Source organism: Anser cygnoides, chromosome 1, assembly GCF_040182565.1.
Source record: "Anser cygnoides isolate HZ-2024a breed goose chromosome 1, Taihu_goose_T2T_genome, whole genome shotgun sequence".
Lineage (NCBI taxonomy): Eukaryota > Metazoa > Chordata > Aves > Anseriformes > Anatidae > Anser > Anser cygnoides.
This window is the reverse complement of record NC_089873.1, coordinates 124,551,805-124,578,627: the sequence shown is the minus strand read 5'-3', so window position 1 is coordinate 124,578,627 and position 26,823 is coordinate 124,551,805. Positions and strand designations below refer to the sequence as shown.

Sequence of the window (26,823 nt, the reverse complement as noted above, 5' to 3'; positions counted from 1 at the left end):
TGTGTAAAAATCAAGAAAAAGAAAAATTAATGAATAATAAAACTCCAAATTCAACTGAGAAGGGAGAAAGTCAGGCTGAACAAGATATTGTAGGTATCCCAGATTAATTGGACATTGTAATGATTATTAATGTGAGATTTTCTGAGAGTCATCCAGAAAGCACAGAACAGTATTTTTTAAGAAAATAAGTGTTTGGGTTAGTTACAGAGAATATAATGGTATGATACTTTTTAATTTTTCTTTCCCCTATACTTCAATTTAGAGAAAAATGAAAAGAGAATAGAGCAAAGGGAATGATGTGAGAAGGGGATCAATGATGATATGCAGAGAAAATTTATTAATGTGTGTGGCAGGATGCTTGCTTGACATGAGATCATAGAATCATATAATCATTAAGGTTGGAAAAGACCTAAAAGATCATCTGGTCCAACCATCTACCATTTACTACAATGTCACCCACTAAACCATGTCACTAAGCACCATGGCCAACCTTTCCTTAAATCCCTCCAGGAGCAGTGACTCCACCACCTCCCTGGACAACCCATTCCAATACCTGACTGCTCCTTCTGAGAAGAAATGTCTCCTAATTTCCATCATGAACCTCCCCTGGTGCAACTTGAGCTCATTCCCTCTAGTCCTATCACTAGTTATCTGCAAGAAAAGGCCAACCCCCAGCTCCCCACAACTTCCTTTCAGGTAGTTGTAGAGAGCAATAAGGTCTCCCCGAGCCTTCTCTTCTCCGGACTAAACAACCCCAGTTCCCTCAGCCGCTCCTTAAAGGACTTGTGTTCCAGGCCCTTCACCAGCTTTGTAGCTTTTTTCATTTGTTCATGCAAACCTCATGATTTATATAACTCTCTGTTTTGCTTCCTTAATACATAATCTATTCAGGTAGCCCCGATGTTAAGAATACTGCATATGTTTCTGCTTGTTTCACAAGCCTTATACAAGATTTGTACAGCTTCACAGCCTAAACAATGGCATCTAAACACACAGATGTAGGAGCAAAAAATACTCTCATTGGTTCAAAATACCCCAAAGTATTTACAGTAAGGGTCATATAGACCCCTCAGAAAATCATGAATATGGGCTGCCAGACTTAAAAAGTGATAGAAGACAAGCTCCAAAAGCTTTTAATTTGTCTTGGAATAAAAGAAGCGCAGTTTAACTGAGGTCAGCTGGATTTATTTCATCCTATTCTCACATGGTTGAAAAGACCAAGACATGCCCTAGCCCCAGAGAAAAAGGGGGGGATGGAGGGGTTAGAGAAATCTCTGTGTAGATAAAACTGTAGAACAATATAAATTCAAACCAGGAGCACGGTAATTGAATACTAAGGCATGTTAATTGCAGTGGTGTTCTTTGTCCTCAACTTATTTTGCCTGCCAGTTGCCATTACAAGTGCAGAAAGAATAGTTAGAGGCTGAACAATATGCCACATCCCATTGACATGGTTAATAAGAGTGCCCTGTAGCATGTGATAAGCAACAGGTGTGGAGCTCCTCCACAAGGAATATAAATATAGTTATGCAAAATAATCCACTTAAGGCACTTTGTCATGAGCATGAGCCTAAAGGCCTCATGTGAGTCAGTAATATAAACATGACAAAACAAAATTCCTGCTGAGTGAAATGCTGCTGAGCTCCACAAATAAGCTTAAACTTCAGAGAATCTCCTGGTTAAAGTGCTCCTAGATATATGGCTTTATTCTTCTGTTAGGAGCATATATTTTAATTAAACACACAGATAATATATCAAATGTTCATTTAAGGCAACAACAGCAACAACTACCATGTTCAACATTTCTCATTTTTTAGAGATGATCTGATATCTCTTAGGTGGAAGGGGAGGAACAAACTGAAGAGACCATGCAGACAGACCACTCTTCAGCATGACATCCTTTTCATAGAGCTACATAGAAAGTCTCATTTCAGTCATCTTGGTTTAGGAATTACTGTTGTACAGAAAAAATGTTGCAATGCTTAGCAACTGTACGGAAGATAGAAAATAATTTATTTTGGACATTTTTTTACCCTTCAATATTTTTATTTGATTTATTATTTTTTTTTGTATTTTGTGTATCTTCTTTGTTTTTGCAGGGTGGGGCGGGAGGGTTGTCCATATAAGAACATTCTCTTAGGATCAAAGCCTTGTTTTCTTCCTTCCTCTCTGCTTTGTTAGATCAAAATATGAATTTTAAATCTTCCACACAAAGAAACTGATACTGTCAAGATATTAGGCTGATATTTCAGTCAGTGGTTTTAACTACATACGCTGTTTGGTTCTTTTGTATTTCAAGACTGCATCAGTATCTGTGATGAGAGCATTTTGATTATGAGAACCTTTTCCTCGGAGATAGTTGGAAAATGCCACTGTGTGTTGAAGAAAATTACCAGATAAAAAGAGCAATATATACATCTTCTACAGTCATAGGGGTAGTGTAAATGTCACATCATATTCAATTAGAGATGAGTATTTAAAAAAAAACCAACATCTGGATGCATCTGTTCTCCTCCAGTATTCAACCTGATGTTGATCACAGGGGACTCACAAGATTAAAATATTATAAAGAGCTTCCTGGCAAACCTTTAAGCTTCATGCCATCTCATAAGTTTTCATTTTTTCAATGCTTCTGCCTTTCCCAACTTACCTCATTAAAACTTTTTTTTCCCATAACAATAGCATCTTTATTTGCATAACAATGTCATATTAACAAATATTAAATATTTATTATTTATTAACTTTATTAATTACCACCTTATATGCTACTACAGTTTCTTACAGAAAGTGCTGGGCTTCCTGTGTAATTAAATAAATTTTCTGTACTGAATTACATAGTACTGTACATTCATTACTTAAGGGGAAAAAAAAAAAAAGGTAAAAAATATTACCTAATTTTGGAAAAAAAAAAAAAACAGTAGAAAGGATTAGGTATGAGAAATAAAGACAATTTTCATTAGTATACCCACATCAATAGGGTTGCTTGGTGGTTTTATAGTATGTGATAAAGAGAAGACAATGAGAAAGGCATAAACTGAAAGAAGAGGCAGAATTTTTGTCTCTAAATGCAAGATTTATGGAACATTTCAGCAGATAAAATCTGATCTTCAACCAGTCATTGTGATAACTAAGTCACATTTAGGAGTCCATTTGTGATCACATGCTTCATGCATGTATCTTTATTATCCTTGTATGGATCTACCCTCAGTTTGAACTGCTTGATTCAGGGTATAACGAGGCTTGTCCACGCAGTGAGGCAGATTTCACAGTGGGACTGCTGTGAAATTCATGGTATATGTGATTTTAAATGATATCTGTGTGAATGAAAACTAATCTGTTTTTAACTAAGAAATTATATTTACATTTATTAGAAGCCTCAAACATGTATAAATAATTTCCCTTTAATAACAGATCTGGCCATATATTTATTTTTGAAAAGGTATTAATGTCTCTAGTGGTATATATGAATAGGTAGGTCTATATATATATTAAAAGAATGAAACAAACAAACACACTTGCATTATTTAAGTTTTGCTATGCTCACAATTACTCAAGAGATTCAGAGATCTCAATACTGGACAGTGACTTCCACCTGGACAGTGACTGTGTATACTATTGTTTCAAGACTGCAGGTTCAGGCTGAAAATATTCATGTTTATTATATATATATTTATATATATATATATTTATCGCAGTCTACCAGATGATCTTTGAGGTCTTTTCCAACCGTAATGATTCTATGATTCTATATGCTGCTGCTACAGGGGGAGTCTTGTTCCCAGAGTTGTGGCCTCTGGCCTGTGCCAAAATAACAGAACGAAGCGCGGAGCAGAAAAATAAATTGTAATGAGGCAAGCAAAGACGTGGCATATCTTTCTGAACTGTTGGATGAATTCAGACAAATAATGTGGACTTCAAGAAAATAACTCTATCTTTTTGGTTTCCTTTAATTTCAGAGTAGGAATATATATATATATATATATTTGCATAGTAATACATCATTTTTTCCCTATTTAATCCTGTACTATATTTGTAATATATTCTAGGGACATTCTAGTCATTTTCTCTAAAAACAAACTGAGTTCATAAACAGAAGAGGTTTAATCACTTTGCATTACTTCACGTCTGAAAATGATCAGAAGTTTTTTTTTTTTCAGAAAATAAGTTTTACTTCAATGAAATAGCTGAACAAAAGTGTTTTAAAATACAGAAAACTCAAAATGACCAAGTAAGGCAAGCATTCTTGGGAACTTATTTTCTTGCAGGAATTGCCCTGGCTTTCCAGCCAAGAAATTGCCTTTCTGAGTTGTAGACAACTCCACACAGTCCTGTCTGCCCCGAAGAAATGAAGACTGTTATCATCAGAATTTCCTAAGAAGAATCAGAACACTTTGTAAAGCAGACTTAAACATAGATCTTTGGCTTGCTTAGTTATATATTTATTCAGGCTTGTATGCTTTGAAGCAACTTAATTTTTTGGTGTCCATATTAGTGACATTCTTATGTACATTCCAGGGGATTCCTTTTCTTCATTAGCTATATGAATTTCTAAAAAGTGCCTAGTCTCTTCAAATAACCAAAATTTGAATAGAGCAAATGTATCATGTGACCATAGACAGCTAAAGTTAAAGATGTAGCTTAGAAAGAGAAGTGTGGAAGGAGGCAGACGGTCTAAAAATATTATCTTCTGGCTAGTTTCCAGCTGTGTGCCTGATTGCAGTGGCTCTCAGTTTCATCACCACAAGACAAATTTTCAGTGCCTTTTAGAAGTACATCCATTCTGATAGACATAGAATGTGAATTTCGGTACTTTCTCTTTGTGCGCGATCAATATATCTGCAGCTGAACAATACCTCTAAAGTTAAATATTAGTTTTAATACAGTTTCAGAATTGGTTACTTCACATATGATTTTATTTGTTTTTGTTTGTTTGTTTTAGTTTGGTTTGTTTTTAATGAAAAGAAAGTTTGACACACATTTGTTTGCAAACCATTCAGCCGTGATTGCTCAGAAATCGAAGAAGGGTTGTAAACTTTATTTATGATCCAACATTTCTTTTTCTTTGTGAGAAGCTAACCAAACATCCCTGCCCTCCTTTTTTTGTTTGTTTGTTTTTTGTTTTTTGAGAGAGGAACCCACCAGTTTTTGTTAACTTTACCTAGAATAAGTTTCTTGACTCTTAAGTGGGGAAAAAAAAAAGAGAAAAAAAAAGAGAGAGAGAGAAAAAGAAAGGAAGGGAAAGAGGATGAGGTAGAGGAAGAAGGAAGTAGGTGTGAGAGGGGAAGGGAAAGGAAAAGGGAAAAGATGGGAGGGGAAGAGAGATAATGTGAATCCATGCATCTGTAGATGATAATGTCCAGGAATTAAATTTCTTTCTAAGGAATTTGACAATGCCTTGTGTAAGAACAAGCATAGGAATATGAACAGTGTTCTTCCTGTATGACAATCACGTAGATTGTAGTGGGAAGAGGATCATCTCTTTTTTTTTTTTTTTGAAAACATTCAAAAGAATTTTGTTTCTTTGCAGGCCATACAGAACAGGAATTGCTTTGAAATCATGAATGTTTTTGTAGGATATAGATATTACTGCCTTCCTACAACTATTCATTAAAAATAAAAGGACTACTTAACTTGCTAAGAGGCCAACTACTGTTGTGAGTTTAATATATATATTTTTTTCATTTTTTGTCATTTAGTAAAAAATTAGGAAGAAAGGAATAAATTCTGGTTTTGTTGTTCAGTTTACCAGATATCCATACCTGAATATATCCTTCTGAAAAATGTGTTCATGTTGAATAGCCTGTGGATTGACTCAGTTAAGAATACACATCCCATGGTCCGAAGGATATGAAACAGCATATAGGAGACAATAGGTCTACTTCAGGGTTTCTAAACTAAACAAGGATTGCACAAGCTCTGTGTTGCCAATAAATGTTGCTATCTGCAGACAGTGTAAACCTGAAAGGGAGAGGGGTGGCTGGAAAACTTCTCACCTCTGCATTGGTCTACATGGATTAATTGCCAGGAAAGCATGCTTATATTTGTAGTCTAATAAATAAATAAAAGCCAGGTGGTTAAAGCCTCTCTGGTAAGGAGGATGATGGCTGAAAACTAAATGGCAACTTCCTTGTACTCTCCCTGAGTTGCCTGCTCCTTCTTCCACTGGACATGAACTCTTTTTCTCCCGAATACACAGCAAAAGTTCCCTGTTCAGCCATGCCGTTTTTCTTCCCCGCCGGCTCATCTTATGGCACGCGGGGACAGCCTGCTGCAGTGCCTTTAAAGGACTGTGTCTTAAAAGACTTCCTTCTTGAGGAGAATCTAGCCTTTCTGGACCCCTCTGCTCTTCAGGACTGACTCCGAAGGGACCCTCCCTACCACTGTCCTGAACAATTCAAAGCTGCCCTCCAGAAGTCCAAGGTAGCGGTTTTACTGACCCCCCCTCCTGACCTCACCAAGAATATGTATTTATATATAAACATATATATATATATACATGGACAGGAAAAGTGGTAATTAATGGGGATGCACTGAAGTGTGTGGGACCCAAGCACGATGTAGATGGTATGTCATAATGGGTGGATATTGTCCTGGTTTTGGCTGGAATAGAGTTAATTTTCCTCTTAGTAGCTGGTATGGTGCTGTGTTTTGGATTTAAGATGAGAATAATGCTGATAACACATGGACATTTTAGTTGTTGCAGAGCTCTGCTTACACTAAGTCAAGCACTTTTCAGCTTCTCATGCTGCCCTGCCAGTGAGGCTGGGGGTGCAGACCCAGGAGAGACCCAGGACAGCTGACCCAAACTGGCCAAAGGGATATTCCATACCATATAACATCATACTGAACAATTATATAATAACTTCATATTTTTCTTCAAGTATGACTCATCTACATGCTACTAGTATGGGATAACTTGTGCCTATTCATTTAGAAATATGAAGCTCTTAGAGGCCTGAAGTACAAGACCACAAAAGTAATGTCTGTCTTTGCTTAAACGGGAAAAAATACTGTTTTCTAATCTACTCATTTGTTGTATTTAGATGAACTCAACCAGTTAATATATCTTTACTTACAATGAGAAAACTTTGTTTGCTTGAAGAGTCTCAAAACAGATTTAGAACAACAGTGACTCAGAAAACATTATCTGATGAATGGTAATTGAATTGAGAATGACGGAACTGCATAACTACATTTAAATTCATAGTGGATGATTTTTTTAAAAATGGCAATCTGCTGATAAATTAAGGGCCTTTGTGGAGAAGTTAAGAATCGGGAATGACTAATTTTGCAGTTTAAGAAAACATATATCTCACCAATTTGAATACTTTTCCCTTCCACCCACTTTAGCCCCCAAGGAAAAGAAAAGAAAAAAAAAATAGAAAAAGCTAAAATGCATTCAAATCAGTGTAAAGAAAAGTAACAACCCAGGGATATTGCCTAAAAGTCTTTCACAGCTGCTGTCTCTCTGTAAAGTCTGTAATGCAGAATGATTTCCTCTAGGAAGTAGAAGCTGTTGCTGGAAAAATGAACTGAAAGAAGGTCTCTGGACCAAATCCAGCTCTTTACCCTTCCTTGAAGAGATTTTGATTCAGCACTAGCACTGATGGGTGAACATCTAAAACATCAGTTGGGTGGGTTTATGCTCTGGTCAGATAAGGGAAAACCTCTGTAAAGCCAAAAGAAAATGTTGATAATGGATCCATTCTGTACTTGCTGCTCTATTAGTATTAATACTGTAGATATTAAAAGGCATTGATAATTTAGTCAAAGAGTAAAGCAAATGTAGCAAATAAAAAGCAACTAAAACTCTCCCTCAGTTCAACTGACAGGAGATGAGCATGTTTAGTAGATTAAACCCACACACGTGGATGTGTGTGTGTGTCAGTAAGAAAGGAAGCAGTTATTTGACAAGTTTGAGGGAGAAAATATTATACAGTTATACCAGAATGTCAAAGGTACTTTAAATCTCTGACAGCCCATAATCTATGTTAAAGACTGAAATATGAATTAATATTGAAAAGCTAAATATCAAAATATTCCAGGGGGCAAAAATTTGGAGATTTCCCATGAACACAGTAATCATTTTAAAGGAAAGAAAAAAAAAAAAAAAGAAAAAGAAAAGAAAAAGTTCTTTTAATACTTTTAATATATCATGCACTTGTCTGTCAGAGATCAGTAAAGAGCAGACTTCCTAACAGGAGTTAGTATTACAAAAGTAGTAATAATCAATGTCACTTATATGAATTAAGTATACAGATGATGAACCCAGTAGAATGGTTTGAACATGCCTCACCATGTTCCTATTAGCACCTTCAGAATGTTTTTGACCATGACAAAACTCTTATTCCATAATTTGCATAATTCTACAATAAGTAGTTAGAAGTAGATGAAAAGTGGGGAAGGAAGAAATTTTATTAGAAGCCTTGACATTATTTTATTGCATCCATTCCCTGGATTGTGAAAATGAACATCTTTTATGTTCAGTCCACCTTCAGAATCTTCAGACAGTAAAGTATTTTTAAATAAAATTATCATTAGATGTTCAAAATTGTTTTACAGCAGCTTAGTTTTTGTTATTTGTCTGTTAGTGACTATATTTGGCAGAAATGTATTTAAATATTATAACAAGCAACAAAGTACTGGATAACATTTAGGCAAACACAAAACTGCAAGATGCTACTACAGGGTTTTTGTGAGAGTCTAGAGAGATGTCACACATGGAGACACAAATGTCTTCATTGCTTCAATATGTGAAAGATTCTAATTTTTGATACTATGTTTACTCTGTAAGTAAAAAACATTTATGGCTACTGAAGGCATGAACATTACTTAAACAACAACAAAAAGAAACCAAAGCATTTCTGAATATATATATATATAAATAAATCTTATTCTACATAATAATAATCAGAAAACTATATATGTAAATTTCTTTCTTTTCTAGCACCACTAACAGATAAACCACCAAAGCTTTTACACCCCTTGGAGAGTAAGCTAACAATTCAGGAGACCCAGTTAGGTAAGTAGCAAACGCATTTTTTTTAATTGAAATTGTGTGAAGATATTTGATGTGTTAATGTATAATGGTGTGATAGTGTGATGACATTAATACTTTCACTGAAAAGTCATTAAATATACTATACTGACATGCAGAGATGTATCATACACCATCTAGTAGGGTGTTGCTCGCAAATAGTTGGTAGGAATTAGTACTGAATACCAAGACCTTGAATACTTACTACTGATGTTGGTTTTTGCCATTGCTGAAAGTCTATAGTTATACACGTACCTCAGCTTCTCTTTCTAAAGTTTCCCTTTTCTGTATATTTAAATATATCCATGATGTATTTCAGATTTGGTAGGATTTTGTGGTTTGAATTCTGCTTGCAAGACTTCTTTGCTTTGGCAATTACTTTTGGAATTGCAAATATATTCTCTAATTATAAATGCTCTGCTGGTCTAAAACCATTCAGCAAACAGTGAGAAGTTAACATAATGGAATTTGATTATTTTGAATGTACAGATACTTATGTTTATGAATGGAGAGTAATTCATGCATGAAGCAACCATTTTTTCCACCTTGGTGGTGGGTATATATTGTCACTTTGGTCTCCTAGTGCCATACAAGTAATTGAGGTTCCAGAGCTAAGCAAATGAGTGACTACAGCTTGAAGGATATAACAGTCCATCTCATTTGTGGACTGACACTGAGGGCAACTTGTAAGAAACAAGCAGTTTTCAGTAGGTTATGCTGGAATTATGACTAGGTGTCAGAACAGTAACTTGGTGGTGGAACTTCCAGAACGTTAGCTACAGAAACAAAGGGAAACAAGTCTGTTGATTGTCTACATCCCAGAAAGAAAGAAAACAAAACTCAAGACATTCTGCAGTGCAACATCAGGAAAAAACAGGTTTGCAAATGAGTTCTGACAGACACTGACAGAGCATTTTATGGTGCTTGCCAGTCTAGCTAGTAGTGGCCATAGTATAACTCATCTTTCTTTTGATATTCATCAAATAATTCAAGCTAATCAGGTGATATTCTGAGGTGCCGGTATACCCGTCTTCTGAAAAAAATTATACAGACAATGGGAGATATGTTTCCTAATACAGCTAAATTCTGTTGTTTCTGAAGGCATCATTTCTGATACAGCAACTCAGAAAACTTCTCCTGTTCGACAGTCCTAGATGATTTTACTTTTCATTCACCTACAAGCTTAGGAAGCAGAAAGAAAGTGACTCTGCACACATTTTTTTTTTTTTTACTTTTTTTTTTCTTCTCCTAACTATTGTTGCTTACAGAGGTATTTTTTTAATGAAAAAAAAAAAAAAGTCAGATCTTTTGGGGGCTTTGCCAATGTCTTGCCAATATACTGCATTGATGAGACTAATCCAATAACAGTGTAATTATTAATGGCTGGCTAGAGGCTTTTTATCTATGATTTTTTGAAAAAATCATACCTTTGATTTCTGTTGGTTCTAGGAAATAGAATGAATGATATGAGAAATTCTGGGTTATGGAAGACACTTTTCAGACAACTAAATAGCTTTTGGTGAATGTGGAAAGGTTAACTTGAAAATATCACTTTCAGACAGATTAGCAAGACTGATCATAAACAAACATGAAAATATAATACTTAACCTTATAGCAAGACACTGCAATAATATATTAATTTGTTGTTTCAAAGTCTGTGAAAAAGTAAGTGAGTACTGGAGGAAGTAAAAAAAAAAGGATAGCTCCCTGACATGAAAATTATTCCACTCTTAGACTTAATGCCTTGATCCTGGTTGATAATGTTTGAAAGGGCTGTGTTTCACTTTCATTTTGGAAAGCTATCATTAACTTTTGTGGGCCAGTTCATAATCTGAAAATAAATAAATAAATAATAAAATAAATAAATACTTCAACATCAGAATAATGTCCAGGTTCACTTAGCCAAATGTTAGACAATTACCTACACCAGTATCCTCCCACCCGTCTGAGGGTAATCACACCTTGCAGACTGACCTAGACACTGCCAGAAAACATTACTCCTCCAGAAAGTGTTTGGGCTGGTTTGTTTGAGCTCTCTATTTGGAAAACAAACATATTGGTGGAAAGAGTGGCACAGAAACGGGCCACTCTATAGGAGGCAATTGCTTAAGGTAGTCTTGGATTTCATACATCAGGTCACCAGTTGGTTAGGTGCAGAGCTGGTGCAGTCAGTACTCTCTCTCCCCACATTTCTGTGCTTCTTACTTCGCAGTTGTCCACCTTGAATAGAAATGAAGGGAAGGTCCAAGTGTCAGGGCATGCCCATGGGGGATGCATACATAACATACAGGAATGCCTGTCTTCTGTGGATACACATGATGTACTGAAACATCAACACTGATGGCTCACCTCAAAATCTTACTGTGCTGGCAGGCCAAAGAATGGTGCTAACAGACTTTTGAGAAAACTCTCAGTAAGCTTAGTTTGTTTGCTTTTGGAGAAGCCTCTGAAGTTCAGTTCTTAAACCAAGATATCTTCAGGAAGTGTCAAAATCATGGTGGGAAGACCCCAGGCCTATCTGATCTGCTTGTCTCCAGTACTGCTGGGTGACAGACATCTGACATTTATTGCTGAGATGTATCAGTCTCTTCTATAAATCAGTAATTAAAATTCATGTAATGGGACCACAGAGCTGTTGCATTATTGTGTTGTATGGCTTCCATGAGACAGCATCAGACCAAAAGGTGACCGCACAAGAAGGAAGGAATCTCTCTCTAAGAAGTATTTGATAGAGTGTTATGGAGCTTGGCTTGCTAAGACAAAAGGAAACAAACCAAAGCTGGAGAATCTGTACTACTCAATCCTACGAACCTAAAGGCTCCCATGGTCTAAAGCAATTCATTCATGGAAAAACTGTCCCGCTATTCATCTGATATTTGGGAGAGTATTAAACATGGCTACAGTGCAATGAGCAACCTTAGAGAGTTACAGGAATCTTGAGACCTCATTTGAAATGTCTTTTTATCACACTGAATAATAATCAGAAAATCCCTGAGTAGGGATAGAAATTGAAGGAGAAATTCATTTCTCAAAGGCTTTTCTTGAAACACAGCATGAGGCAACCAAAGCATGAGGAAGAGAAATTCTTGATGAGGAAAGAAAGTTTTACTCCCAACTTCTCCTGGTCTGCATTTAATGTTTTTTGTTTGCAACTCCACTTCCAATTTTGTAATCAATAACTTACTCCTGTTGCAAGGGTAAAAATTCTGTTTTCTTTTTAAGCTTTTCTCCTGACAAAGGATTCCTAGATAGCTGTGGTGATTTCAATATAAACTGCTTCTCTGGAAACAATGCCTCTAGATAAAATATTATGTCAAATATAAGCTTCAAAAGTATGAAGCCTGCAAGAAGTTTAGAGCTGTACGGAGGTGTGTTTTCTGCTCAGCTCTGAGCTATTCTGTGGGCTGGCAGCAGCATGAGCTGGAGAACAAGGAAAAGCAGGTAATGAAGGGGAGGCAAGGGGATGTAGGGCACAGGTAATGAGGAACAACATGCAGATGCACAGAACTGCATCCTGTGATTTTTTTCCTCTTACATTCGATACACTACCAAAATCTGCAAACAAAGCCCTACAGATATTAAAAAAAAACAAAACAAAACAAAAAAAACTAATATATGAAAATCCTAAACATCAAATAACTGTATCTTTTTAAAATTCTAGATTCATGTAGATGTTTTATATTTGATAGAAATATATCGATGATATACATATTTGTATAAAAATTCTCTTCTGTTTTTCTGTATTGGGAAATTTTGAGGCTTTTCAGTTTCACCTGGCTTTTCAGTCAACATTGTTTTTCCCACCAGCACTGTAAAACATTAATTCTTCCTAAAGAAACAGGAATCATTATAATTTTAGTCTGACTGTAGAAAATCTGATTCTATTATCAAGTTGGTCCATTTTTATGAACTAAAAGAAGAAAGGTGTGTTTCCACAACAGACCATAATGGATCAGAATTAAAGAAACAAACAAACCAAACCAAACCAAAATCTCAAGAATGATCTTAAACACTTCTTAAACTAGTTATCCTATGTTGTCCCATTTCCTGATTATACACAAGCCTGTAATTTGAAATGCCAAAATTCACCTAGAAAAATAAAGCAATTGTTGAATTTTTTTCAGTTAGGTTTTATGTTAGAGTTAAAAAAAAAAAAAGAGAGAGAGAGATTCCCAGCATTACATGTCATCCCTGGAGGTCTTTAAAAGACGTTTGGATTTAGAGCTTAGTGATATGGTCTAGTGGAGGACTTGTTAGTGTTAGGTCAGAGGTTGGACTCGGTGATCTTGGAGGTCTCTTCCAACCTAGATGATTCTGTGATTCGGTGATTCTGTGGACCTAAAAGATAAATCTGGACAGTCATCTAAATACTTTCTCTGTGATCTGAATGAAATGAGTTTTATCAAATTTCATCCAACACAAATTTACCCTTGTAACCAAATATGAAATGAATGTAGTTTTTTTATTTGTTTCAGGCCATCATTTCCATAAAATTAAACACTACTGTCTAGGGGCTTGCTTCTTTCTCCACCTCCTGAACATTTGTTCACGAAAAAATGTCACTAAAACTGCTTTGACTTTGTTGCTTTTATTGGTGGTGGGTTTTTGTTGTTGTTTTTGTTGTTGGTGGTGGTGGTTGTTTTTTGTTTGGTTTTGTTTGGTTTTGTTTTCCCTAAAATAAAAATAAGAATATAAGGAAGTTCTGGAAGGAGATAAGCATACTTCAGGTAGAGGAGAATACTACTTCATTTATACTACCGTGTTTTCATAAAAATCTTCCACACAAATTGGCTTTGTTAATAATAAAAGAACTCCTTAGCTATCCTAATCAGTAACTGTATAAATAAATTAACTAAAGTGATATGAAATAACTAGCAATACGTGTCTCCTTTCTGCATGATAATTAAAATGTAAGAATATTTAATATTTTTTTTAATCTGTACACAGTTATTCTAACTGTTATACTGACTCTGTAACAGGAATAGAATCTTTTTCATAATGATATAGGGAGTTTCTCTAATTACACCAGTGTTCTTTACTCTACGGTAATCTGGTTTTAAAGAAGAAAGCCCCAGTCCCTTCCAAGTGCTTCCACATAGCAGCAAAATCCATTAATTGGAACATGCCAATGTGAAGGAGGTTCCTGCACAGTCACTGGCCCAGCACAAAGTGAAAGGAAATGGTGTCACCTCCATTGCACATCCCATTCATCCCATTGCATGGGATTGTCCCATCCCATGCACAGAAAGGAGCCAGAGTGTGATTTGCATATCAACACAGCTGCTGAGACTTTACACTGTGAGAAAGATCTTGGTAGCCTTGTGCTCAGGTTCCTTCATTGCCACACAAGTACTTTTACATCAAGAGAGGCTGACATCTCCTTCATCCCATTCCTCTCTAAAATACCCACCTGTGTGAATTTTGCTGAAATACAGGAAGAAATGAGCTTAGGAATGGAGTTCCTAATGTTGGTAGGAAATGTCCAGCAATTTTTCAGATGCAGATGATATATGTTATATGCAGATGATATATGACATCTGATAAATATTGTTACTGTTTGGTGAAGAGTAAAATTACTCTTTACCAACGAGTAGACATTACTCTTTACCCACTTCTTTGTTATTCTCATCCTATCATGACTGCAGAGACCCTTTTTCATATGGTGTTTATAGGAATAGAAAAGGTGAATGGTCCCTAGCTTTAGGAGACTCAAAAGACTTGTTGCCTTTGTTGCCTTTTCTTAAGCGTCAGCTTCACAAAATCAGAGAATCAGAGAATTGTTTAAGTTTTAAAAAACCTTCAGGATCATCAAGTCCAATCATTCACCTAAGACTACAAGACCACTGCTAAACCATGTCCCTAAGCAACACATCCACATTACTTTCAGGGATGGCAACTCCACCACCTCCCAGTTCCCCTGTTCCAATGCTCAGCCACCCTTTCCATGAATAAATTCTCCCTGATGTCCAATCTAAACCTCCTCTAGCTCAAACTGAGGCCATTGCCTTGCGTACTTTTCACTCAAGAAAAGAGACCAACACACTCCTTGCTCCAATCTCCTTTCACATAGTTCTTCTCAGGCAGTTCTTTCAGGTAGTACTTCTCTTCTCCCAGTCTAGTTCCAGTTCTGAATCTTAAAACTTGAACAACCTCATGCCTTGAATAACTATGTAATAAAATAGAGGAACTGTTATTTAGTCCCTCAGTAAACCTACTGTAGCAAAAGAGAGGTCATTTTTGTCTTTAATTTTCTCTCAATATCTTTTTTTGGCCAAAAGAAAGACATGCCTGTACAGTCACCATCAATGTGAAGAAAATGAAGACAGACCATATTTTTCCCTCCAATTCCATGTTGATACTTCTGCTTAAACCTTAAAATCTAAGATCCTAGAATAGCATATGATTTAAATTCTATTGTTTATTTTCAGTCAGCTTTTCCTTTATCAGAACAGAATAGGTTCTCTTAGCCAATGAGATATAGATTTAAGTCAGACTTTAGTACTGAGATAATAGAGGACAAGTTAGAGAAAATTTATCACTTGCTTTGGCAATGCCAGACTGAATGTGATTTGATCTTGGAAGGCAGAGAAGACGTTTTGTTTTCACAAGATAAATGAAAAAAAAAATGTAGAAATTGCAATTGTAGTAGTCACAGAGCAGTTGGAATGAAGACTTGCAAAAGTCTTGACTAAAAGAGAAAAAAACAATCTAGAGAAGAAAAAATAATAATAAATGAGATTACAATCACTAAGATCTGAATATTTAATATAATAATAATAATAATAATAATAATAATAATAATAATAATAATAAATGAAATTTTATTAGGTACATTGTAGTCTCTGCTATAGAATTGCATTAATCCAATTATTCTGCAGCTGAGGGTGTCCTCATAGGGCCAAGCATAGTTTCTTAAAAAAGAGACAGAAAGTGATTCAAAGTATTCAACTGTACTAATTCACTGAGGATGTTTAGAGTTACAAATCAGTGATGACTTCAGCTAATTCTCCTACTCTTTGTTGATTTAATCAGGAAGATTAAAAGATCATAAATAAGATAATTAGAAATATCATATTTATGTATTTAAAATGTTTATTTTCTCTCATTCTTCATGTGTGTGTACATCTGAGTCTAAACATATATACGTGTGTATATCCAATCTCTCCCTACATATCTAACTTATATATACATACACTCATATAGATAAAACTCAACAAAATATTTGTTCAAATTTTATCTCATTTTATTAATGCGTTGTCTGGGAAAAGTTTATCTGAATTTATGAGGGAATAATCAGACTTCTTTTTTCATGTTAGGTTATAATCCACTGAAAAATGTCTGCTCTGGAGTGTACTCTATGCAATACTTATCTGAGGTAGTTTCAGTGGTAAACTTCCAAATCTGATTTGATGCAATCAAAAGGGTCTCTTCCGTCTCTCTACAACTATGTCCATTCTTTATGTGCAGATGTGGGAGACAGCAGGATATAACTTAACAAAACCAAGATTATCATAAATACAGAATACCATATACCATGAAATACAATCTAGAAATAGGCATACACTGTACATGATTGGCACCCTTTGAAAATTATAGTTCTAAAAAGACTATAATTGCATAAATTTCAAACATCAGGAGTCACATTTTTCTGTGATTATTTTCACCAGATTTTTGGCTTGTAAGCTCTGCTTTCTGTTTGTAACTTACATATAGATACTTAATCTTATCTGTTGTTGAAACACAAGTGTTTCCTTGCATACAAAAAAAACCAAAATGTAACTTAATGTCACTAAGCAAAAATATGCAAATGTTGAGTAGTAAATATCAAAATCAAAATTTTATGCTTTGTCCTAAGCACTTATGATTGATAACTTTTTTTTTTAATTAATTAATATGCTACTCCAGAATATTCTGATCTCTTGTGAGCAACAATGATCTTCAGATTTAAAGCTGATCTCATTAAGGATTTCCGTGAACCATTGGTGGATCTATGAATGCTAGACCAGTTTTGTTTGTTTGTTTGTTTGTTTGCTTTATTGTTGTTGTTATTATTATTATTATTATTATTATTATTATTATTATTATTATTATTTTCTCACAGGAATTAGTCTGTTTTCCAGTTCCAGTCTTTCCAGCATTATTGGTGATCAGTATATGTTCATGCAGTCCAAATTAGGATTGGTTTTACAAGAAGCCGCACTGAATATTTATTTATTTTACATCTTATATGTACTGTGTTGTAGATTGTATTAAGATTTAGTTCTGTACACAGGTGTGTTTCTGAAAAATCTATCTAAATTTGCATAATTTCTTGATAGCAATTATTATCTGGGATTTGACATGGCAGTAAACAATGGAGACTTATTTGAAGGAACACTGAGGAGCTCAGGGGCTTAAATGCTTGTGATAAATTCTTACATTTGCGAACATATCCCTCAAAGAATACTCTAGGCACATAACAGTTTTTTCCACATTCTGTCCTGTTTTTACATGTTATTGTTTTGCTTAAGGTAGAATTCTGACAATAGATTAATTAATTATTATTTCTTCTTCCCACACAATAAAATAAAATATGGTCTGAAACAGAACATTTATTCAGTCCTTAGTTTTCACACTTAGTTTTCATGCTTAGTTTTCTGAACATATATTAAAAAAAAAAAAAAGTCTAAAATAAAGCAGGGTTGAACACTTGTTTCACTGAACTCAGAAGTAGCTCTTGAGAACTATGGAGCTAGAAAGTTAAAAGAGAAAGCATCCAAGTTCAGTGAAAACCAAATTTAAATTTATACCTCTGAATCTAGTTATTATGAGGCCTTTGTGGGGTATCTACCTTGGACAACAGCAAATGTCACCTTTTAAAGTATTAGTCATTTAAACTGCTTGAAGTATCATTTAAATAGAAATGTTCTATACTACAATATCCTGGTCTCATTCCAATAACTATTTTATAATAACTGCAAATATTTGTAAGAAAATAAATATTACAAGAATGCTATACTTATCAAGAAATAAAAAAGATCAAGTTACTATTCATATTTATTACAGAAATTAATGAAGCACATACTTCATTTAACCCACATTAAGGGTATTAAGAAAAAAATATATGTAGCCAATATTACAAAATTACCTCTTTTATGCTAATGTAATGGATACATTTGAGATATAAGTCTAGAGAGTTTCATATATTGTTTCCTTCACAACTTTTCTAGGCAATTCATTTGAAGCAATAAATGCTTGTATTTCAGAATAATTCATTCAGGGTCTGATTTTTCATGAGATTTCTAAAAGCATACATGGTGTGTTTCTGTTCATTATAAATCATAGGATAACTAGCTTCTTTGCATGGGCTTTTAGGGGTTGACAGGAAAAATATCTACAGGTTTATTATAGCTTAAATTATATTTGCAGAGTGTTTTTGGGGTTTATGTGTTTTTTTTTAATCTCTTCCTAATTTCTTTTAACCAGAATATTCATCTCACTCAAATAAAAATTAGAGGATTTCTTGCTGGCAGACATTTTCTACTTTTAAAATAGTTACAAATGGAGCAGCCAGTGTTGTGCAACCTCGTATATTTTTATTTTTTTCTTTTTCAAGAGGTAATCAATGTCAAAGAATATATTTTAGCATACAGTGCCCAAGACAGCATTTTTAGTTTCTCAGTGCTTTGGAAGACCCAGGCATTTTTTAAAAGATTATGTATATTAGTACCTTCTGTCATGTTAGTAATAAATCCATGAGATTACTCTTTGTAGAAAAATAAAATAAAATAAAATAAAATAAAATAAAATAAAATAAAATAAAATAAAATAAAATAAAATAAAATAAAATAAAATAAAATAAAATAAAAATTACTTTTACAAGGGCAAAGTCCAAGACTGAAATTATTTGGAATTACTTCTAGAGATTGAATGATCTTCAGTTTGTCTAGAGTGTTGTCAGAATAGTTTACCTACTGTAATAGATAAATATGCTAGTGCATTAATGACGATAACAGTTCAAACCTAGCTTAAGTCAAAAATTAAAATGGATATTAAGATGCTATTTACTCTCAGAACTCAGAACTTCAAAAACTTTTTTACAAGCACTGCTACCTGTTATAATTCCTTGCCTACCAGCTCAATTTTATGAATACTGCATCCTTTCAGTTACTTTATTTTGAGAGTTCCTTATGTCAGTCTCTCTTCTCAGGGTAAAGAGAACGGGTTAGGCAAAAATGGAGTCTGGTTCCCAGAGAAGTCTGAGCCAGCATGTCAGCGGTTTAAAAGAGAAAGGACTATACAACCTTCTGCTTTTATAGATAAAAGTGTAAGAAGGAGGCAGATTTTCCTGTTAACTGTTTCCTGGAACCAAAAGATAAAAAGATGTGTAGAATCAGATGCACAAAAATATTCAGAAGCCTAACTTCTGTTGCTCACAATACTTCTGTGTTTCTGCTGTTTATGCATTATGAAGAGTGTTCGTCCATCTTGAGACATCTGACTTGAATAGATTCTTGAAATAGTCAGTGGAGCCTCCTGAGGTCACACAATTTTACCTGGCAGCTAGGTTAGCCACTAATGGTATGCTGTTCCGTGATTGCTTTAATGTAGTGTAAGTCTGTGCTGCTCTGATATCTGTCCCCTGGTGCTCTTCTGCTCTGTAACCCAGCTTCAGCATTCATACTCAACAGGCTCATGAGATGGCTAAAAAGTAATCCGAAAAGAAAGAAAACCAGTTTCAGCTAAACAGCTTACTCCATTGATGGTGACATAGCTGCAACAAAACATTGGTGCCAATACATGGTGAAAGTGGGAGAGCGTGGCCAGGGAGCAAAGCAATGAGAAGACAAAATAAAGTTTTTTTTGGCTCAAAGCAGTTATGAAACATCACTCTAAGTCAATATGTGATTAAAGTAAGTTCCGCATTGGGACAATATATATATGGTCCATATATAGAAAGAAGCACTGTTAAGACATAAATCATTATGTCAGAGTGGAACTGCCCTACAGCTGCAAGCATCTTCCTGTCCAGGTGAGGTTTTGGACCTTAGCACGCCGGTGATTCACTCTATTCAGTGTATGGTTTAGACTCTTTGATAAGGCATATGGAATGATATACTCGAAGTTGGAGCATATTTTCCTTCATGATACTTATGTACCACAGGTGAATGCCACACTTTCAAAAATATTTAAAATAGACCTTTCAAAAACATGTTACATTGAACCATTTTAAACCATGAATTTTATAACTGGAAATGTCATAGATATGTCATAGAAAATTATAGCCCAGATTTTCTATGGTGTTTGCATTTTTGACTGTTAAATTAATCAAAATACAACTCCACAAATGGAGATGTGTTCATGATTTATCATGACCAAATACAAGAGATAATTCCATCAGCTAATCATTATTTTGATGTTATTTAAAGTCATAAATGAATCATACTGTTACTTAATTGGCTATCTGGTATCCTGTTACAGAAACTTGCGAGTGATTAATACATTTTACTTGGAAAAAAAAAAAATATATATATATATATTAGTCATATCAACTCTTTAATTAGACTTCCAGTTAATTTTATCAGCTTTTCTTCCTTCAACTTCTTTGTACTTTTATACTGATGTGAGTAATGATAGTCCTTGTTTTCCAGTTGAAGTATACATAATAAATTAGTGATACTGAGAATAACATAACTATATTTGAAGGACTGATTTTAGTCACAGAGCTCATCAAACATCAAAGACAATTTAAATTTTAACAGATGAGATTTTCAATGGTAAATTTGCAGTCTTTTAGAATTGTAATGTCAGAAATTTATTTTATTTGTTCCTCTTAGTGGCATGAAAAAAATAATCTCAAGATCATTTCTGCCTTTGAAATATTGCTTTTTTATATAAAAAAATACTGGTTTTGATAAAATCTGCACAAGTTAGGTTATTGACTCTACTTTATCAGTACAATACACTGAAAAGTTATTGTATGTCTAACCTAACAATTGTGTGGTATCTTATTTTTACTTTGTCTGACTCCATGCAATAAGCAATCATCAATGCAAATGTTCTAAATAACTTTAAGAGGAAACCACTTTGTTTTTGATATTTTTTTCCTTTACAATGGAAATACCATAGTTTTCAGTAATTATACTGAACTGCTGTAGTCCACATCCATATGTGCCAAATCACCACCCTCTCTACAAATGAATGTCTTCATGCATCCTTTTTTCCCAACTCCATTTTGCTTAAGCTTTTTTTATGGAATTATAAGTAGAGCTTCAGCCTGAAGTAGATCAAAAGACAAGACTGTATCAAGAGAAGTCAGTATCTCTCAGATGTTGAGTGTCTTCTCCTTTGAATTTTGCTCGTCATTGAGAAGTGTTATCCTCATTATTGCAAGATAGTGTCACTGATCCATCTACCACAAACTACTCTGCAGCCTCCCTACCCTATCCCCTATTGATTTGTGACAATCTGTTAACAAGTGTGGGTGTGGACTGACTCCTCTGAGCTGTCATAATATCCCAAGGCATGACATGTAATTCATGAGGTTTTCTGTCCTGAATTCACTGTGCTTTCAGAATTACCTTAATGGATATGGGGATCTATGCAAGCATTTAACAGTCACCCTCCTGTTTGGTTCTCCTGATATTTCACTGCTGAAGCTGTGAGTGGAGGCTTCTTTGACCTGGTGCAGAGGAGGAGGCTCCACTGGATTGAGAGCATGGTTTATACAAAGGCTATATTAATCTGGAGGCTGTTTTACCCTCAGGACGGAAGCCTGTGGTTTACAGTTGAAATGAGTCTAACAAGGAGAATTTAAATCAGCCTGTTTCTAGCTCTGTATTCAGTATGTCTGAGTTTTTCAAGGAGTTGTCTAAATCCAGAGGGCAATAGAAGTTTCAGGCAGATGGAGAAGGATGGACAAAACTAAGAAAGAATATGAACTAATTTAACAGGGAACTGGAAAGGCCTTGACTACCAAACTGCTGACAGCGGTCATTAGCTTGTGTAAGATTCCTTGATGATCTTGATCCTAGGTAGATTTAGATATGCCAAAGAAATTTGGAATTGGAGCTGATTCCATTTCAGTAGAAGTGCCTGGTATGTTAGATATAGTTTCTGCAACACCTTAATCCACATACACAGAGAAAACATACACAGAGCTGCCAGTAATAGTTTACAATCAATCCACAAATGAAATATAGGGCTTCACTAGTTAGACATGATTGAAGATGGAAACTGTCATGTATCTACAACTGTTGGTTATTCCCAAGTCATTTACTTTGGGTCTCAAAAAGTTGAGCTTCAGTAACTGACCACTATCAACAATTACTGAAATGTGTATTTAGTGCATTGTAGATGCAAGATGCATTGCTAAGGTTTAATATAACACTATTTTATTTGCTTTTCATATGGGTATCTATACATATAATCAGTTACTTTTGCAAAGTAAATGCTATGCCAATCCTTATACTGTGATAACACATCAGTGATTTAGAGAACAGTAATGAATCAGTACTAAATTTTCTCTCTAATATCTATTTTGTTTATTTATAATGTAACATAACACATCTTCACAATTATTAATGATAAGTTAATAATAAATTAGAAATGACTGTCTGGGCCATTTTAAAGCATTAAATTTCAGACATACAGACACTGCTGTGTATATGAAAACCAATACACTACTTTGAAATCTAAAAATCTTTCCCATACTCATGCCTGATACCTGCTACCAGTGCAAAAATTTATCATACATGAATGCCATTTCTAGGAAATCCCCCCACTTTTTTTTTTTTTCCCCCTCAGTTTTCCTTAAAGCAGGATCGTACCATTAAGTCCTTCTATCCTATAAACATATTCAATAAAAGGAGGCTGTTTGTATATATTTTTTTCTGACCTCTGCATACAGAATGATAAGTTATATATCAGATTTAAAGGGTGTATTTCAATAAATGAAACATTTTTAATTTACCTTCCACCAAATACAGTATGTATCATACAGCAGTATGTATCCTACAGGTAAATATGTGTACATAAATTTAGTTTTTTTTTTTTTAACTTTTGGGTTTACTTGCAAACTAATTCAAAAAACAAACAACTAATATAATCATCTAAAAAATATTACCAGCAGTTTTTACAGCACTTAAAGCTAGGTCAGAAGAAAAAGATAGCAAAATCTGAATAAAAGTAAAACTGGTTTTTGTTACAATTTTACAGTTCATGATAGAGTAAATGTAGAAATATACAGCTTTAATAATGAAAAAACAACACGGTATGTAAGTATCATCATTTTTTTTCCCTAGTAAATTCTATGCGTAAAAATATTAGTTGCAGAAGAATATATTGTTTTAAAGCCAGCAGTCTCTCTTTAAATGTGGCTTTTAAAGTGGAAGATGTTAGTTTCTGATATCAACATGTTGCCTGTGTAGATTACAGATGCAAACAGGACCAGACTACAGTAATTACAGATTTACCGGCTGAATGGAAAACACATAACTATAAATACGTAATAAAAACAAACTGTTGTACACATAGATGAAAAATGACATCCTATATCATTGTCCTTATGGTATTATGAGAAACATAAACATGTTTTATAAGACAAGAAGAAACTGCTTTTTATCTATTGACTGTTTTCTGATAAATAAGAAAAACAAAAGGTAAATAAATTATTGTTAAATTTGGAGTTTAAAATAGGAACTTAAACTGGGAAAAGACAATAAAAGGATTTTTTTTTTCAACAAGATTAATTGCTCATTATGCACCCAGGCTACTGATTTCTGTCTACTTAGAACATCAATCTAAAGAATGTATTTTGCTTTAAGGAAAGTTTGGGGAAGGAAGGAAGGAAGGAAGGAAGGAAGGAAGGAAGGAAGGAAGGAAGGAAGGAAGGAAGGAAGGAAGGAAGGAAGGAAGGAAGGAAGGAAGGAAGGAAGGAAGGAAGGAAGGAAGGAAGGAAGGAAGGAAGGAAGGAAGGAAGGAAGGAAGGAAAGAGAGAGAAAGAAAGAGAAAGAGAGAGAGAAAGAAAGAGAGAGAAAGGAAGGAAGGAAGGAAGGAAGGAAGGAAGGAAGAAAGAAAGAAAGAAAGAAAGAAAGAAAGAAAGAAAGAAAGAAAAAGAAAGAAAGAAAGAAAGAAAGAAAGAAAGAAAGAAAGAAAGAAAGAAAGAAGGAAGGAAGGAAAGAATGAAAAAGAAAGAAAAAGAAAGAAAGAGGAATAGTCAGTTAAGCCTAAGTAAAAGTCAAGACTCTTAACAGTCTGTTTCAAGACTGAAAATAGGTGGCTTGAAGGAAAATCCTTAACATGGAACTAAAAAAAAAAAAATTTTTTGAAGCATTAATATTAGTGTTTTGTTGTTGTTGTTTGTTTTTTTGTTTGTTTCTGATAATGACTGATGGGAGAAAAAAGGCCTGGCAGAATCTTGATTCTTAATTCAAAATCTGAAGTTTGATTAAAATAGATAATTTTATTAAGTATTTATAAATTATATACATGGTTTAGAAAACTTCATTAAAAAAAAAAAGTATCACAAAGTAGTAAGAAAATAAATAGTGAGATGGAAATCTGGCTTATGTAAGTAATAATACAAATAATTTCAGAAATGTTGCATTGAAATAATTCTATATGTTTCTTTAAGAGGAGTTTCCCTGATTCTCTTTAGCCAATCAAATTCAGGTATCTTTGCAATTTAAACCCTTTCCAGTTAGGGATTCAAGATTTTGCATCTTTCTATAGATATAAATAATTCAGAAGCCTGAGAACCATCGATCAGTTTTGTATTGGAAATAAAATATAAGTGTCTTTAAAAAGCCCTTTCAACTTTTTATTATATCTACATGTAAAATGTCCTGTCCTTATCAGGCTTCATTCTCTAGAGGGCTTTACCCTTTCCTCTCCAGTAATCGTCCCTGCATACTTTTACAAGCAATACTGCTAGCACATACATCCCTCACAAAAAAAGCCCAAAGCCACTAAATGTTCCCTCAGTTCTAGTTCTGTTTCTTAATTTTCTCTTTGAAAATAGTTGTCTTTCTCTATTGAGATAGTGCCTATCAACCCTTATCATAAATATTTTTCTCTTGTAATGAATAGTTAAGACAATTTTCTAGCCTGGGCTCTGTCTTGTCTCACTACTGTTATTTCCCAAGTTATTCTAGTCTAACTGCAAAGTATCATCTGAGATTCAAACACCATGCCTTTTGCAGAACTAGAATACCTGCCAGTAATGGACTGTTCTTCAGTCGTCTATGTGAGAGACATTTAAAAGACAAGTATCCAGTTTCAAGTTAGCCTTTGGGACAGACACTTCTCAGAGCAGTAAAGCAATAAAACTTTGCCTAGAAGAGCACCTTTTAGAACAGCAAAACCTTCTTAACTAGCAGTTCCTGTAATGAAAAGGGCTTCCTTTCCTGTTGGAGTTTCACCCGCACACCCTGAGAATAGAAGAGACTTTCTAGTTCCCCAAGATCCTCCATAAAAGTGACAGAAAATTTATTGAACAAGAGACACTCGTTATCTCAGAAGGACATTCATTTTCCCACATCTTCACCAGAACTCACAGAAGAACATCAAAAATCCTCTAACACTCATTCAGATGAGACTACATTTCATACATGGCAGAAATAGCTAAGGCAGATATGACCCTATTTCAGAATAGATTTATTGGTGATGGCCAGGCAGAGCAAACTGCAACTGAAATTACTAGAACTTGTTTTACAGTCTACACGTTTTCGGTATGTTTTGTTAGAAGCAAAAACTGCAAGCTTCTAAAGACTTATATTCTAGTATATACAGACTATCTAGAGAAACGCCTGACCGGTAATATCTAGTCACAGTGGCTGCTATCACAATAATAATTGTTTTGCCCTTTCCTTGGAAAGAGATTTAGAATATAGTTATTACTCCTCAATCCCTTCTCCACTGTGCTGACCTCTCCATGAACCTATAAATACCAGTCCTGTAAAGGACACTGTGTTATTCCTTCAGCAGTCTCTTCCAAGTCAAAAGCAGGAAGAAAGGCAAAGAAGAAAAGAAAGAAAACATGTTCCATACAGTACAAATATCTCTGAAAACTATATTAGATAAAAACTCTACACATTCTATTCAATATCCTTCTTATTAGGAGATATTTTGCAGCTGCCAGACACCCCAAAGGACTCTACAAAGATAAGAGCTACCAGTTATTTTTTGTAGTGTTCATCTGGTGTTTCCGACTACTGAAAACTCTGTCAGGTCATGGTGCATTCAGACTGAACTTCCCGTGTTTCAGTTTGTGCCCATTGCTTCTTGTCCTGTCGCTAGGCACCACCAAAAAGAGTCTGGCCCAATCCTCTTGACCTCCTTCCTTTAGATATTTGTACACGTTAAGTTACTCTCTCTATCTTTTCTTCTCCAAGCTAAACAGGCCCAGTTCTCTCAGCCTGTCCTCATGACAGATGCTCCAGTCCCCTCATTATCTTTGTAGCCCTCCTCTGGACTCACTCCAGTAGTTCCATGTCCCGCTTGTACTGGGGAGCCCAGAACTGGACACAATACTCCAGGTGTGGTCTCATCAGGGCTGAGTAGAGGGGGAGGATCACCTCCCTCACCTGCTGGCAACACTTCCAAATGCAGCCCAGGGTACCGTTAGCCTTCCTGGCCACAAGGGAACATTGCTGGCTCATGGTCAGCCTGTTGTCCAGCAGGCCTCCCAGGTCTCTCTCTGCAGAGCTGATCTCCAGCAGGTCAGCCCCCAGCCTTTATTGGGTTATTTTTCTCTAGGTGAAGGACACTGCACTTAACTTCGTTTAACTTCCTGAGTTTTCTCACTG

General features: G+C 34.9%; 1 protein-coding gene across 5 annotated transcripts in view; it reads left to right on the top strand.

Annotated features, from left to right (window-relative positions):
- The window catches only part of IL1RAPL1 (interleukin 1 receptor accessory protein like 1), a 764,863-nt gene that overhangs the window by 587,791 nt on the left and 150,249 nt on the right, over nucleotides 1–26,823 (top strand). For all 5 annotated transcript variants that reach the window (XM_013192689.3, XM_066980474.1, XM_066980465.1 and 2 more), the window contains exon 6: nucleotides 8,948–9,022. In XM_013192689.3, the coding sequence (XP_013048143.3) occupies nucleotides 8,948–9,022 (75 nt within the window). The remainder of the gene's footprint in view (nucleotides 1–8,947; nucleotides 9,023–26,823) is intronic.